Genomic DNA, 15,391 nt, shown 5'->3' with positions numbered 1-15,391 from the left:
CACTCAACTTCAGCTGTTATTATTCATGGATACATATATATTTAATTTTTTTAAGAACTGAAAGGGAAACACTAGTAGAATTATAAACATTGTAGGAAAAAAAATCAAAGAAAATATGGTCACGTCATGTTGCATAAAACAGAAAGAAAGAAAGGAAGAAATGAGAAAGAAGGGAGGGAGGGAAGGAAAAAAGGAAAGAAGAAAGAAAGAGAAAGGGAGGAAGGGATGGACAGGGGACGAGGCGGAGAGAGAGAAAGAAAGAAAAGCAATGAAGCATGGAAATTACAAAACCAAAATGACAGACCCAACACCGAAAATTGTTTTAAGTATAAATAGGCTAAACAGCATTATTAAATGACAGAAACTTTCAGATTAGCTTTTCAAAATCCCACTGCCTACTGCATATAAAAGGAACTTTAAAAGAGAAGGGAAAAAAAGACCCATGATGTGTATGAAAAACATTCCTAAATTATCTTTTATTCTATTTGACTCAACTAAAATATTTTAAAAGAGAAATATGGAAACTAAATGGATAAGCAAACACAAATTAAAGTGGGCCTGGCAACAGTAATATATGACAAAGTCATATTCAAGAAAAGTGCATTAAATGGGATTTAAAAATCTTATTTTGATAAAGGGCATGATTCATAAAGAACATATAAGATTCATAAATCTCAGGAATTAAATAATGCAGAACTGAAATGTACAATGGCAAAACAGCAGAAGGGGAAAACACTGCACTCGGAGTGGGAGACTTTATAACAATACATCAGCCTTGAACATATCAATTGCAAAAAAAATGATAGAGCATTTGAACAATATTGTTTTTCATAGATATATGTCAAACTGTCTTTACAGATAGCATCCTTTACTTTTTTCTCAAACGTTCATGGAACTGTAATAAAATTAATCATATACAAGACTATAAAAATTTCACTAAATTTTTTTAAAAGCAGAAATTATACAAACCACATTTTCTAACAATTAGATGAAACGAGACTTAAGTAAAATTTGTTTTAAAAACAGCAAATATATAATGATTAAGGAATTCCCTGATGGTTCAAACAGTAAAGAATCTGCCTGCAATGCAGGAGACCCAGGTTCTATCCCTGGGTTGGGAAGCTCCCCCAGAGAAGGGAATGGCTATTACCCACTCCAGCATTCTTGCTTGGAATCCCATGGACAGAGGAGCCTGGTGGGCTACAGTTCCATAGGGTTGCAAAGAGTCGGACACAACTGAGCAACTAACTCTTTCAGGAATAAAAAATCATCTTCCTAAAGAAGAAATTCATCTATTAAAAGAAAAGTCAATATTAAATCAGTGTAATTAAAGCCCTCATTGAAGAAGTGTCCATTTGCCATCCCAGGAGAAAAGCCACAGACAGGAATAAAAATGACCCCATCAGAATGTCAGCCACCCTGGTAAAAGGACATTTCAGCACCTTCCTAAAGAGTCAATATCACCCTGGATTTAGTGATAGTCTGTCATCATAAGCAAATTATTTTAATCACTTTCACACATATCTGGGTGAAAGTTGTCCCAGTATTATTATTGAAATCTCAACTGAGTTGAACTCTGCCTCATAACTACCATCAAGATTCCAGGCCCCCAAACTTGGAAATCTATACCTTTTCCTGAAGCATTTTCCAAAATGTAATCAGCAGTATCTTACTAAATGCTGGAGTGTGGAGAGGGGGAGATCCAAAGTACCTGGGGCACAGTGAGTTAAACTAAATGAAGACATTTTCACGACTGCAGAACTGTTCAGACTCTTGTGCAAATACGCATTATATGCAAATACACATTACATGCAAATACACATTACAAACTCATAGAAGAAAAACTAGCCAATAGGGCTTCAAGAATCTGTGTGACCCTTGAACCCTTTTCCTCTAAAGATCTTGGGACCCTGGAGAGTTGTAGCATGCGTTTTGGGAAACACTGTCTGCTGAATTGTTTCTATGAGGGTTTTTGCTTTGTTTTGTCTGTTGCCTTGTTCTTGCCATCAAAGCTATTTGTTTCACATTTATTATGGCGACAAGGATTCTCGACATATGAGGGTGATGGGGGAGAAATAGAGACCCTTCTCCAGAAAAGTACTGGCCATGATTTCTACGATATCACAAAGTTATTAGGCTGGCCAAAAACTTCTTTCAGGTTTTCCATAAGGTCTTACAGAACGGTCTGAACGAACCTTTTGGCCAACTCAATACAAATAGGCCATAGCTCTTCTTGCCAAATCTTGGGGTTGTTGTTGTCAGTCACCCAGTCGTGTCTGACTCTTTGTGAACCCACGGACTACAGCACTCCAGGTTTCCTTGCCCTTCACTATCTTCTGGAGTTTGCTCAAACTCACGTCCATTGAATCAATGATGTCATCCAATCATCTCATCCTCTGTCACCCTCTTCTCCTTCTGCCCTCAAACTTGGGGAAACAAAATAAAATCTAGATTTTATAAATTAGATCCTGAAAGGTTTGGAAGCAGGTTTGCCTACAGAAGTCATCAAACACAATTAGATACAGGAGAAAAAAGGATAAAAAAGCAAAGTATCTTGTGTTCATGTACACTCTCCTTTAAAACACTGTCACCTTAATGAAGGAAGCAAAGTTTAAAAGTTTTCTTCTTCTATGAGTTCTTTGTTAATTTTCTCACTATAACATTTTTCATGATCACTAATATTACAACTCCACAAATGCCAAACAACTTTTAGCTTAAGCCCATTTTCTGTAATTGCTCATGCAGTCATCTCCCTGTGTCCCTCAATGAACCCCTTGTCCCTTTGACCACTCCACCTGCCATGGAACATGTAACACCCCTGTGCTCATTGCATTATTCAGCTCCAGTCACACAGAAGTCTTCCAGAAGTAAACCAATTATAAACTGCTGTTGGTTTTCCTTTCTCAAAAAATGGCTTTGTATCATTCTCCTGGAAATGAGTCTTAGGTAAATGTTCCCATCTCAGGTCCAGCGAGGCCATGCCTAATTAACTATTGTTGGCACCACTGATGAGAGAAGCAGGGCTTCTGAATGCATGTGCCAACAAACAGCTGTAATAGCAGCCCTGTGGAAGCCACAAGAGTGGGCTTCTTTGCAAAAATGGGAAAGAGTTCAGGGCAATTATGGAAACCTCCAGAGACGTTGTCTTCTTAAAAGAAAATCCTCCCTACCCAGGAAAGACATCAGGCTGATAACTCTGCAGCCTCATGGCTGCCCCTCGGCAGGCATTTTCTGCCCACTTTGTTTTACCAGCTACTCCCTTAAAACTTCCATAAAAGACTTCGCTCAACCTCAGCAGGCTACTCTGCTGATGGCTACTAATAAAGTAAGAAAAACTCACACTCAAAAATCATTCACATCTCATTGTTAGCCCTTAAACAGCTGTACCTCCTATCCCCCTAATTCAGAATAAAGTTCACCCCTAAAAAGATGGCCTATTTTACTTTTGTACTGACTAGTCCTCAATTGTCACTTAGATACATTCATCAGAGAATCGAATCCTTCTCATTACAAGAGAAGAACCAAAGACACCTTTAAGTTAAATAAAAAACAACAGAATATGCTGTAACTAGGTTCTAATGAGCTTTCTCAAACTGCCCCAGTCTGCCAACACCACTTTCCCTAAGTGAAACAGATCCACTTTGAGACTGATGGAAGTGATTCGTCTCTAGATGTGTATTCACAGATTGGCTGATTATAAAGAAAAGGTGATTTTAATATCCTTTTTCTGTTAAAAATAGATAAAGTTATATCGCTGGTGATTTGGAGAAGAGCTGCTGCTGTGCTGCGCTCAGTTGTGTTCAACTGTTTGGCAACCCCATGGACTGTAGCCCACTAGGCTCCTCTGTCCATGGAATTTTCCAGGCAAGAATACTGGAGTGGGTTGCCATATCCTACTCCAGATTGGATAAGAGAGTAAATAAAAAATAATCATAATCCACTACCCTAAGAAAACTACCAGTAGATTCTGTATGTATTTCTTTTTGGTCCTTTAATGGGATTTTTTTATAACGTAATTTTAATTTTGTTATATATTGTGTATATATACACAATCAGTTCAACAGAGAAAATGATCACCCATCATCATTTAAAAAAAAGAGAATAAATGCTCTAAGGTCACTATCTAATACTGTTTACTAGTTGTAGACAGTTGGCTAACACTTGCCATGTATCAAGTCATGTAATCTTGATAACCCATAGAAGAACCACTTCAATGGTTCCAATTCACAGGTGAGAAAACTGAGGCTGAGAAAAATTAAGTAGCTTGCCCATGACTACACTGCAAAACACAGAGCTTAGACCTCAATCCTGGCCACTCTGACTCCAAAGCTTGCTCTTCCATTGTGCTCAAAACCCTGGAATTCAGGGGTCCCTGTGGTCAATGACTTCAGCACCCATGCACACCTCAGCTCCTTCAGAACGGCCTCTCGTGTTCAACTCCTCAACATCAGGACCCTTTACTGATATCTGTCCTTTCTTTTGGCCCATACAAAGATAGATGTCTGTTGATTGATTAAACGACAACACTGATTTATGACTTGCTCACTGCATCTTTGATCTACCACATGTAAGTCAATACTTCCCATTTGACATGTTTTAAATGTGAGCTCTTTCTAAGATGTTGTGAATATGGCATTCTAATTCTCAATACTTTCTTTCTCCCCTCCTCTCTCCCCGTCCCTTCCCTTTCACTTCCTACACTACCCTCCATTTTATCTCTAAAGATAAAGCTTCATCAGCTACTCCCTTAAAATTCCCATAAAAGACTTCATTTGACCTCAGCAGGTTACCCTGCTGATGGTTACTAGCACAGGGAGTATACATGCCTGGTGAAAAACCCTACTATACTCCTTAAAAGCCACAAGCTCTCCCAACACATCCATCCTATTTCTGATCACTTTTTTTTTTTTTCCTCTCTTGCCAACTCATATCGTTTTAAGTTCTCAGTAAGATTCCACTTTCTTACTCTCTAAAATGTCCACCAGAAACTCTCTTGGGATGCCAATACTCCTGGCTACCTACGGGCAATCCAGAACACAAACCAAATACTTTAACAAGTATTGCAAACAACACATTAACAATCATTGCAATTATTGAAAAAGCTTGAGATGGATGATTAAACAGGTCTTTTGTTGGCTTTGTAATGGCAATAATATTGTATTTCTTTCTTTTAGCATTATTTTAATACTATAATTGGGATGATTATCCAACAGAATTCCTGGCAAGCATCTGGAAGACATCAGTTTGAAAGAACCCAATAAATACTAATTCTCTCATTATAAGAGAATAATAAAATTTTTATGGTTCATGTTGAAAAACATTCAACATACATGTACCCTGCTTTAAAAATGTCTATAATTGTTAAACATAATCCATATTACAAGAGATTTACCAGTTGTGAATTCCACATAGAAATATATTTTTCACCCATCAGCATAACCCCCAAGTAAAATACAGCTAATTCCACCCTTGGGGTATCATCCACATTTAATTTATCACTGATCTGTTGGAATAAAACTGTTTCTCCTTAGGATATGTCCAAAAGTAAAAATGACTAGTGTGCATTACAGAATGAACTCATTCTGTCCATGATGGGAGAAAGAGCTTTCTAAAAGAAGTCACAGAGTCAATTACTCTCTTAAACCTGAAGAGGACAAAGCCCATGCATTATTGGAAATGTAAAACCTAAAATCGAGTATACACGTTTTTCACCTCAAGTAACAAATTGTCTTTCTTACTCTGTTCTACTCATTTAAAAGGAATGAAAAGCTATCCCTTTTCCTCTCTTTTTCTCATTAACTCTCCTCAAACTTCCCTAATGTGAAGAGATTCAGTCAATAGGCTGAGTAACAAGCCAATAAGCATCAATGAATAAGATCTGTCTCTTTTTCTCACAGAGATCAGTTGATGGAAGATGAGACCATCTTCCAAGATCTTCTTTTCTTGAGTTTTTGTCCCCCATCAATATGAAATTTTCCTCAATTTGACCTCAATGTCTCCTAAACTATTAATAATTGTTGACTGTAAACTTGTGCTTCGGTATGACAAAAGTATTAAGTGTTCCCAGAGACAAAGCTATGACTTACAGCAGCTACTACAATGGCAGCCCACTTTTATAGGTGCACATAGTTGTCAAGTTGTGTGATTATACAATATCCGATGGTTGAGTTCAAGTCACCAACCCACAATTTTTGTCTGTAACGCTATGGATGTGATTCAGCTGAGAACAGTGTTATTTCCCAAACATGATCCCATTCTTATTCCAAGAAGCTTTAATGGGTCTTTGCTAAGTGCATACAAGCTGATTCAGATCTAAAATTCAAATTAAAAAGCCAGATGCAGCCAAGGTCAGCTGAAGGACTCTCAGAGTCTCCATCAGATAGGAATAGACCTCAAAGGCCACTACTCAGTTCTCTGGCCACTAGCTAAATGTGGGACTTCTAGGCTTTGGTTTTTGCATTTATGAATGATAGATGTGAGCTACACAATTTCCCAAACGCTTTTGAATTCTAAAGTTTTATACTAGCTGCCCCTGAGCTTCTCCACAGGGTCAAAGATAATCTTTTTTTTCCCTTTTGTGTTACTTTTTGTTGTACAACAACGTGAATCAATCAGCTCTCTCTGTCTGTCTGTCTGTCTCTCTCTCCCTCTCTCTCTCTATCTCTATACACATACACACACACACACACACACACACACATATGCTGCTGCTGCCGCTAAGTCACTTCAGTCGTGTCCGACTCCGTGTGACCCCATAGACGGTAGCCCACTAGGCTCCCCTGTCCCTGGGATTCTCCAGGCAAGAATACTGGAGTGGGTTTCCATTTCCTTCTCCAATGCATGAAAGTGAAAAGTCAAAGTGAAGTCGCTCAATCGTGCCCGACTCTTAGCGACCCCATGGACTACAGCCTACCAGGCTTCTCTGTCCATGGGATTTTCCAGGCAAGAGTACAGGAGTGGGGTGCCATTGCCTTCTGTGATGCACATATGAGGAGACTAAAAAGTTGGCTTAAAGCTCAACATCCAGAAAACTAAGATCATGGCATCCAGTCCCATCACTTCATGGCAAATAGATGGGGAAGCAGTGGAAACAGTGGCTGACTTTATTTTTCTGGGCTCTAAAATCACTGCAAATGGTGACTGCAGCCATGAAATTAAAAGATGCTTACTTTGCCAACAAAGGTCCATTTAGTCAAGGCTATGGTTTTTCCAGTAGTCATGTATGGATGTGAGAGTTGGACTATAAATATAGCTGAGCACCAAAGAATTGATGCTTTTGAACTGTGGTGTTGAAGAAGACTCTTGAGAGTCCCTTGGACTGCAAGGAGATCCAACCAGTCCATCCTAAAGGAGATCAGTCCTGAGTGTTCATTGGAAGGACTGATGTTGAAGCTGAAACTCCAATACTTTGGCCACGTTATGCAAAGAGCTGACTCATTTGTAAAATCCTGATGCTGGGAGGGATTGAAGGTGGGAAGAGAAGGGGATGACAGAGGATGAAATGGTTGGATGGCATCACCGACTCAATGGACATGAGTTTGGGTAAACTCCAGGAGTTGGTGATGGACAGGGAGGCCTGGCGTGCTGCAGTCCATGGGGTCACAAAGAGTCGGACACAACTGAGTGACTGAACTGAACTGAACACACATATATACACACACACACATATATCGCCTCCCTCCTGAGCCTCCCTCCCACTCCTCCATTCCACCCCTCTATGTCATCACAGAGCACCTAGCTGAGCTCCCTGTGCTGTTCATCAGCTTCTTGCGAACTACCTATTTTACACGTGGTGGTGTATATATGTCAATACCAGTCTCTCAAACCATCCCACCAGCTCCTTCACCCTGAGTTCACAGGTCCATTCTCTAAGTCCGTAGGACTAAGATATTCTAACAAGTGAAAAGAACAGTGACCTGGACCCATGGACCATTACTCTGACAGAAAAATCAAACCTGTCTTTAAAAAGGAACCCCCTCCACCAGTAGACTTTTCAACATGCAGGGTTTCATAGATGAGACAGTAAGAACAGCTGTTGGAGGAGATTATGGATCTTGCCTGTTCTGAGGCCCTCAAGGCAACAAGCATGTTTTAAAACAAACATGCCTTGTTACAGCCAAGCTGGTGATGCACATTTCTTGGATTAAATTCTTGAGATCTCTAAGTGTGGTCCACAAATAATACTAGTTGTGTATCTTTTACAATCCGGGAAACAGTAAAAACAAATCTCTCTTTAGGTAAGCCAGCATATGGAGAGAAGGGCAGATGTACTTTTATGAAGCAGTTAGCTGAGTGGTTTAAGTTATGCCTTCTCAATGGAGAAAAAACAATGCATTTACACGTGAATATTTCTTTGGAGGGAAAAGGTGTTCTCAGTTATGATCTTTTCCAAATCCTTATCACAGGCTTGCAATGAAAATGCTTATCCTTCAGGCTAAGTGATATATATTTGCATATACACATATTATTATAAATATGCTAATAACATTTTGCATTAACACAGAGGATGGAAATACTTTATTAGATACTTTAGCTCATGACTCCACAGGATATCCATGAAATAGCTCAGGGACAGGGATGATTTACCAACTTTTTCAAATGGCAAGAAATGGCCTGATAAGATATCTGAATGATGACTTCAAGTTTGGACTGGTTGACAGTACACTCCTATTGTAAAAAGATCGTGACCCTTATTTGCAATGATTCAATGTTTTATTCTTCTACCCTTCTTTTCCACCCTGGATCCTTCTAGTCCATGGCCGAGGAAACCACTGGAAATGGGAAAGTGGCTGCAAGGTGATCTCAGGGCATTTTTCCAAGCTTCACCCCCTCAATCTCTGCTTCACACCTCTCAATGCATCCATGTCCTTTAAACTGGCATCTCAGCTGACCTGCATGGTGTTACCCCATTTCAGCTTAATAATCTCACTCCAATCTCATTCTTCTTGTTTAACTTGAGGGCTTTTTATTATTTTTTTAGGGTAAACTAATAGATATTTATTAGATCATGATTCCAACCTTTCTATATTAACTTAGTGTACCTGCATTTCTAAAATAAAAGGAAATAACCTTTCAGAATTGCTATGGAATTTTAGTTAATTTTATTTAGACTGGGAGTACTTTTTAAAGTTATATTTGTGAACTTTTTACTTCTGGTTAGCATGAAACCAAAGTAGAATATCAGTTTTGCTGCCTCAGAATATGACAAGATGAAAAAAAATCACAGGAGGATATACAACACCCATGATCAAATTTGTTTAGCTGAGAAAATTTTCAAACTTTTTCTCTGCTTTGGTTTTGGCCTTGGTAAAATATGAATTTTAATCTTCAGCCATGTGTCCTCCTTCAACATTGTATATTGAGGGCTATTTAAAGATAAAGCCCCTAAAAAGTGCCCCCTGCCCCTCGCATCCACACTCACCCTGGATATGAAGAGCACAGTGCACCACTGGGGCTGTTAGAATGTCGCTGGCCATGACCTCAGCCCGCGCTCTGTCCAAGGAAGGAAACGGGACAGACAGAAAGCCCCTGAGTCAGAAACAACAAACCCTGGCTCCCTCGGACGCCTGAAGCTCCCCAGCAGGATGTCAGGGTTTCCTGAAGATTTCCAGGAAAGCCTCAAAGAGCCCTTTCAGTCCAACCCGCGTAGGGCTGGCAGAGGAACTTACCAAGAGGGCACTGTAGGTGTAGGGATAGTGGTAAGCCAGATAGCAGGCATCTTCGGCGTGCGGGAAGGTGACAGCAAAGGTCAGCGTGTAATAGCACTTCCCAGAAGCTGCGCCCGTCACGGCTGTTCTCTGGTGATAATGATTTCTAGAAGAGAAGGGAGAGAGAGGCGAATGAGTGAAAGGTGGGAGGAATTGTCATTTAGATGCCATAGACCCAAAATCACTGAAGCCATGAAATTAAAAGACACTTGCTTCTTGGAAGAAAAGCTATGACAAACCTAGACAGTATATCAAAAAGCAGAGATGAAACTTTGCCGAAAAAGGTCCGTCTAGTCAAAGCTATGGTTTTTTCAGTAGTCATGTACAGATGTGAGAGTGGGACCATAATGAAGGCTGAGTGCTGAAGAAATGATGCTTTCAAATTGTGGTGCTAGAGAAGACTCTTGAGAGTCCCTTGGACAGTAAGGAGATCAAACCAGTCAATCGTATTCCCAATTTCCCAAAGGAAATCAACCCTGAATATCCATCGGAAGGATTGACGCTAAAGCTGAAGCTCCAATCCTTTGACCACCTGATGCAAAAAGCCAACTCATTAGAAAAGACTCTGATGCTGGGAAAGATTGAAGGCAAAAGAAGGGGATGGAAGAGGATGAGATGGTTTAGATAGCATCACTGACTCAATGGACATGAGTCTGAGCAAACTCAGGGAGATAGTGAAACACAGGAAAGCCTGATGTGCTGCTGTTCATGGGTTCACAAAGAGTCGGACAAAACTTAGTGACTGAACAACAACAAAGATCAAAAAGCTAGTGAGTGCCTTGGACCCAGATCTGCCTGCAAAGCCTCTGTTCTTTCCACAACAATACTTTCTTCCCAAAGGCATACATTTGTTACCCCGACATGGTTCAACTTCTTACAGCTTGAGAATGTGTGCTTTCCTTTGTCAAAGATGAAGACCCAATTTTGATACTTCAGAGAACAGTATCAAAGTAAATTGCCCCCAGAAGTACACTCCCAGCAATATTTTCCCCACACGCTGCCAGTTACATTCCCCTTTTGTCTCTTGATGCTGAGACAGCCTGGCAGGCTTTCCTGAGAAATGCTATCATCAAGGCTGCATTATAATGCAAAATACACCCAGACACAGAAAGATGTAATTCCACCTTTGAACATTAACAACATTGGCTTTCTTGTCCATTGTGTTTTGGGGTTTCACTGGGGGGAAGGGTGGAGAGAGGGAAGAAATAGATAATTATTCTGTGTGTTCTTGCAAGTATAAAAAATACAGACTATTCTCTTCTGCCTTTTTTACCACTTTCATGACACCTCCCGCCAAAAGAATCAAGCAATTGAGAAAGGAAGAAATAGAAAATCTACCGTCTTGTTTCTAGTGGTTTGGTGGTTTTTCAACACAAGAAGTCCTCTACAGACAGACGAGTTCTGTTCCGAGAGTGTGTTCGTAAGTCCAACTTGTTGTTAAGTCCAACAAAGCTGGTCTAGGTATCCAACTAACACAATCGGTTACATAGGACTGTACTGTAAAAGGTCTATACTTCTTTTCACACAAATAATACATTAAAAACACACCAAAATAAAGAAAACATTTTTCATCTTATAATACAAGACTTATAAAAGTTCAGTACAGTAGTACAGTACAACAGCTGGCACTCAGCGGCTGGCATCGAGTGAACAGGCAAGAAGAGTTACTGATGGAGGAGGGAGAGGAGGTGGGAGATGGTAGAGCTGAAGGGTTGTCAGCAACAGGAGATGGAGGGTAAGCTGCAATTTCACTTACACCTGATATGCCATCAGTCACACGGATGGCACAGGTTCTGGCTCCTGGCTGGATTCAATTCTATCTCCCTCTTGAAAAAGCGATTCAGTGATACACGTTCACATCTTTGAGAGTTCAAAACTTGAAGGTTCATATATAAGAGACTTACTTGATTCATACAACTAAGAATGGGAGAAAGAGAAATTCACAGTTCCATGGACTATGACCTGCATTTCTCTTGCCTCAGCTTCTGCCAACATGGCACTCTGGGTCCCTGATCATTCTAGTGAAAGAAAGAAATTCCCAATGATGTAAGTGTCAAATGATGATCCCACCAAGCTTCTCAGCTTCCTATTAATAGGAGCCATAGCTTTTGTGACTACAGGATTAGAAACTTCAAAAAGGTATCTTCATCCATGGCTTTCTCTGGTCCTTGATACCTAATTGGGTCTACTCTCTCCAGATTTCCCTAAAGCTCTATAGTTTCTGCAGAGCTAAGGTTCTGATTATTAGCAAGTATGTAAAGAAGCAGATGGTAACTCAGAAAGCATGCAAACCACATACGCTCTACCTTTTATTCTCTCTGACTCCACTCATAAAGGCTCTACTGCAAACACTCATTCAGTTTACATTAGCAATTATACCTCTCTTTGAAGTAAAATGAGCCAGTCATCATTTTGGTCAAATGGTCAACATTTTGACAACTAATCAAAACATGGAAGAGAGTTTTACATGCACGAGTGTGAAATCACACACACACCACACACACATACTCATGAAGGTAAAGGCATCTCCAAAAGAGGGGCCTAGCTACTCGCCATTCAAAAGCCATTAAAGAGGCCAAGCTGGTGGAAAGGAAAGTTTGCTTTATTTAGATGATTAGACGCCAACAGCTGGGGGGAGGGTGGACTCCTGTCCAAAGGCCAATGCCCCCTCACTCCTGACAATCAAGGGGCAAGGGCTTTTATAGACAAAGGGAAGGGGCTTCGTGCAGATACAACACACACACAACACAACTGGCAGTCATCTTGAAATTGGTCATCAGTGGTCTGACCGGCATCATCTTGATTGTTTTAGGTACAGTTGATCCTCAGTTCTGGGATCAGTTTGTTTCCATGACTTTGAGGCCAGTTCTTGGAATTGTGGCAGCTTACGTCAAGGCCACAGTCTGGTCATCATGTAGCTAACTTATTTCACCTGGTGGGAGTTTCAGTATCTATAGGATATGGCTCAGAATATTATCTACAGCCCTTGAGCAGAAACTAAGTGTCATTGACTATGCTTAAGGACTACCTTATCGTTATTATTTGGTCTCCTTTGTCTGTTTTCCTTAGTTTCTACACGATCTCGCTTCTCTAATTAAATTTGTTCTTTGGCTAAAGTTTTTCTACAGACAAAATGCAGGCTGAGAACATAGGGTACAAGGACCACAGGGTCCTTCTCTCTTTCAAAGGCAGGTAAAACACTCAACCAGTGCATTGGGCTTCCTCCTAGCTCAGTCAGTAAATCATCTGTCTGCAATGCAGGAGACCCAGGTTTGATTCCTGGATCGGGAAGATCCCCTGGAAAAGGAAATGGCAAGTTACTCTGGTATTCTTGCCTGGAGAATCCTATGGACAAAGGAGTCTGGTGGGCTCCTTTGGGGTCGCAAGAGTCGGACACGACTTAGCGACTAAAACCAAACCAGTGCCTTGTCATCCCCAAGTTTTTCACCTACACGGAGTAGAACCAGAGCCCGCATCTTTACTCAAGATTAATAAGATGCCCCCAGGGTGAGTGGGGATGGTCTCATCTCACATGAGTCTTGTTTCTTTTTAGGTTTCCTACTGTATAATTAGGGCTAACCAGGTGACTCAGTGGCAAAGAAACTGCCTGCTGATGCAGGAGATGTAAGTTCGATTCCTGGGTCAAAAAGATGCCCTGGAGGAGGGCATGGCAACCCACTCCAGTATCCTTGCCTGGAGAATCCCATGGACAGAGGAGCCTGGTGGGCTACACAGTCCATAGGGTCACAAAGAGTCAGACACGACTGAAGGGACTAAGCATGCATTCAGGCATACAACAAGTGCAGTAATCAGGACTCAACCCCAAATGGGATTGAATGGGATTGTGGGCTAACTCCAAAACCAAGGTGTTGTTTTTTTTTTTTTTTTCTTTCATTCTATCATCTGTCTCATAAGAATGGATAAAAGGGCAAGTAGTCTTTTGGTTTAATACAGCAAGAATTTGAAGTTTTGGTTTTCATAAATCAGGGCTACCTATAAACTTAAAGTCTAAAATAACTGAATGATAAATAATTCAGAGGAGATCTAGTGAATGTTATTTATTCACTATCATTCTTTATGTCATCAGTATTTGATGCCACTAAGATGCTTCTATTAATTATGAATCACTGCTACCATTCACAGAACATCTAGTATGCACCAGACACTTTTTATGAGTTCCATGGACTTTATCTTATTTCGTTTCATCTTCAGCACAGATCTATCAAGTGGATACCATTAACATCCCCTTTTACTGATGAAGAATCTGAAGTTGACAGAGGCTGGAATAATTTGCCCCAAGACCACATCATTAATGGGTGGTAGAACTTTGACTCCAAGAACTTTCTGTCCTTGATCTGTTCTTCTAGTGGGAAAAGAAGCCTGGAGAAACTCAAGTGTGCTCTCAAATTAGACCCTAGATGTGTTGTACATGCATGTTAAGTTGCTTCAGTTCAGTTCAGTTGCTCAGTCATGTCCAATTCTTTGCGACCCCATGAATCGCAGCATGCCAGGCCTCCCTGCCCATCACCAACTCCCGGAGTTTACTCAAACTCATGATCATCGAGTTGGTGATGCCATCCAGGCATCTCATCCTCTGTCGTCCCCTTCTCCTCCTGCCCCCAATCCCTCCCAGCATCAGAGTCTTTTCCAATGAGTCAACTCTTCACATGAGGTGGCCAAAGTATTGGAGTTTCAGCTTCAGCATCAGTCCTTCCAGTGAACACCCAGGACTGATCTTCTTTAGGATGGACTGGTTGGATCTCCTTGTAGTCCAAGGGACTCCCAAGAGTTTTCTCCAACACCACAGTTCAAAAGCATCAATTCTTCAACACTCAGCTTTCTTCACGGTCCAACTCTCACATCCATACATGACCACTGGAAAAACCATAGCCTTGACTAGATGGACCTTTGTTGGCAAAATAATGTCTCTGCTTTTGAATATGCTATCTAGGTTGGTCATAACTTTCCTTCCAAGGAGTAAGTGTCTTTTAATTTCATGGCTGCAATCACCATCTGCAGTCATGTCCAACTCTGTGCAACCCTATGGACTGTAGCCCCCCGGGCTCCTCTGTCCAAGGGATTCTTCAGGCAAGAATATTGGAGTGAGCTGCCATGCTTTCCTCCAGGGGATCTTCCCGACCCAAGGATCACACCTGCATCTCTTATGTCTCCTGCACTGGCAGGCGAGTTCTTTACCACTAGTGTCATCTGGGAAAGTGAAAGTCACTCAGTCAGGTCTGACTGTTTGTGACTCCATGAACTATACAGTCCATGGAATTCTCCAGGCCAGAATACTGGACTGGGTTCCCTTTCCCTTCTCCAGGGGATCTTTCCAGCCCAGGAATCGAACCCAGGTCTCCTGCATTGCAGGAGGATTCTTTACCAGCTGAGCCACCAGGGAAGGCTAAAAATAAAGAAGTGGGTAGCCTATCCCTTCTCCAGTGGATCTTCTGGACCCAGGAATCAAACTGGAGTCTCCTGCATTGCAGGAGGTTTTTTACCAACTGAGCTATCATCTGGGAAGCCCCCTGGATATGTCATCTTGGGTCAAGGATAATACGGAGAGATCAGTCATTCCACAGTTAAAAGGCTCCCCTCTGCTTTTTCATTCCCTGAACCATTTATCTTTGGAAGGATCTGCACTTTTATAATCATAAAGCCTTCAATGAAGCAAGGAGCAAAGT

The 15,391-nt window shown here is 41.0% G+C and overlaps 1 protein-coding gene across 2 annotated transcripts in view; it reads right to left on the bottom strand.

The window, feature by feature from the left end:
* The window catches only part of AGBL1 (ATP/GTP binding protein like 1), a 928,519-nt gene that overhangs the window by 720,124 nt on the left and 193,004 nt on the right, over nt 1-15,391 (bottom strand). For both annotated transcript variants that reach the window (XM_027520902.1, XM_027520903.1), the window contains exon 16: nt 9,669-9,813. In XM_027520902.1, coding sequence (XP_027376703.1) covers nt 9,669-9,813 — 145 coding nt within the window. The remainder of the gene's footprint in view (nt 1-9,668; nt 9,814-15,391) is intronic.

Source organism: Bos indicus x Bos taurus, chromosome 21 (assembly GCF_003369695.1).
Source record: "Bos indicus x Bos taurus breed Angus x Brahman F1 hybrid chromosome 21, Bos_hybrid_MaternalHap_v2.0, whole genome shotgun sequence".
Classification (NCBI taxonomy): domain Eukaryota; kingdom Metazoa; phylum Chordata; class Mammalia; order Artiodactyla; family Bovidae; genus Bos; species Bos indicus x Bos taurus.
The sequence above is the reverse complement of the archived record's forward strand: the minus strand, read 5'-3'. Positions and strand labels throughout refer to the sequence as shown.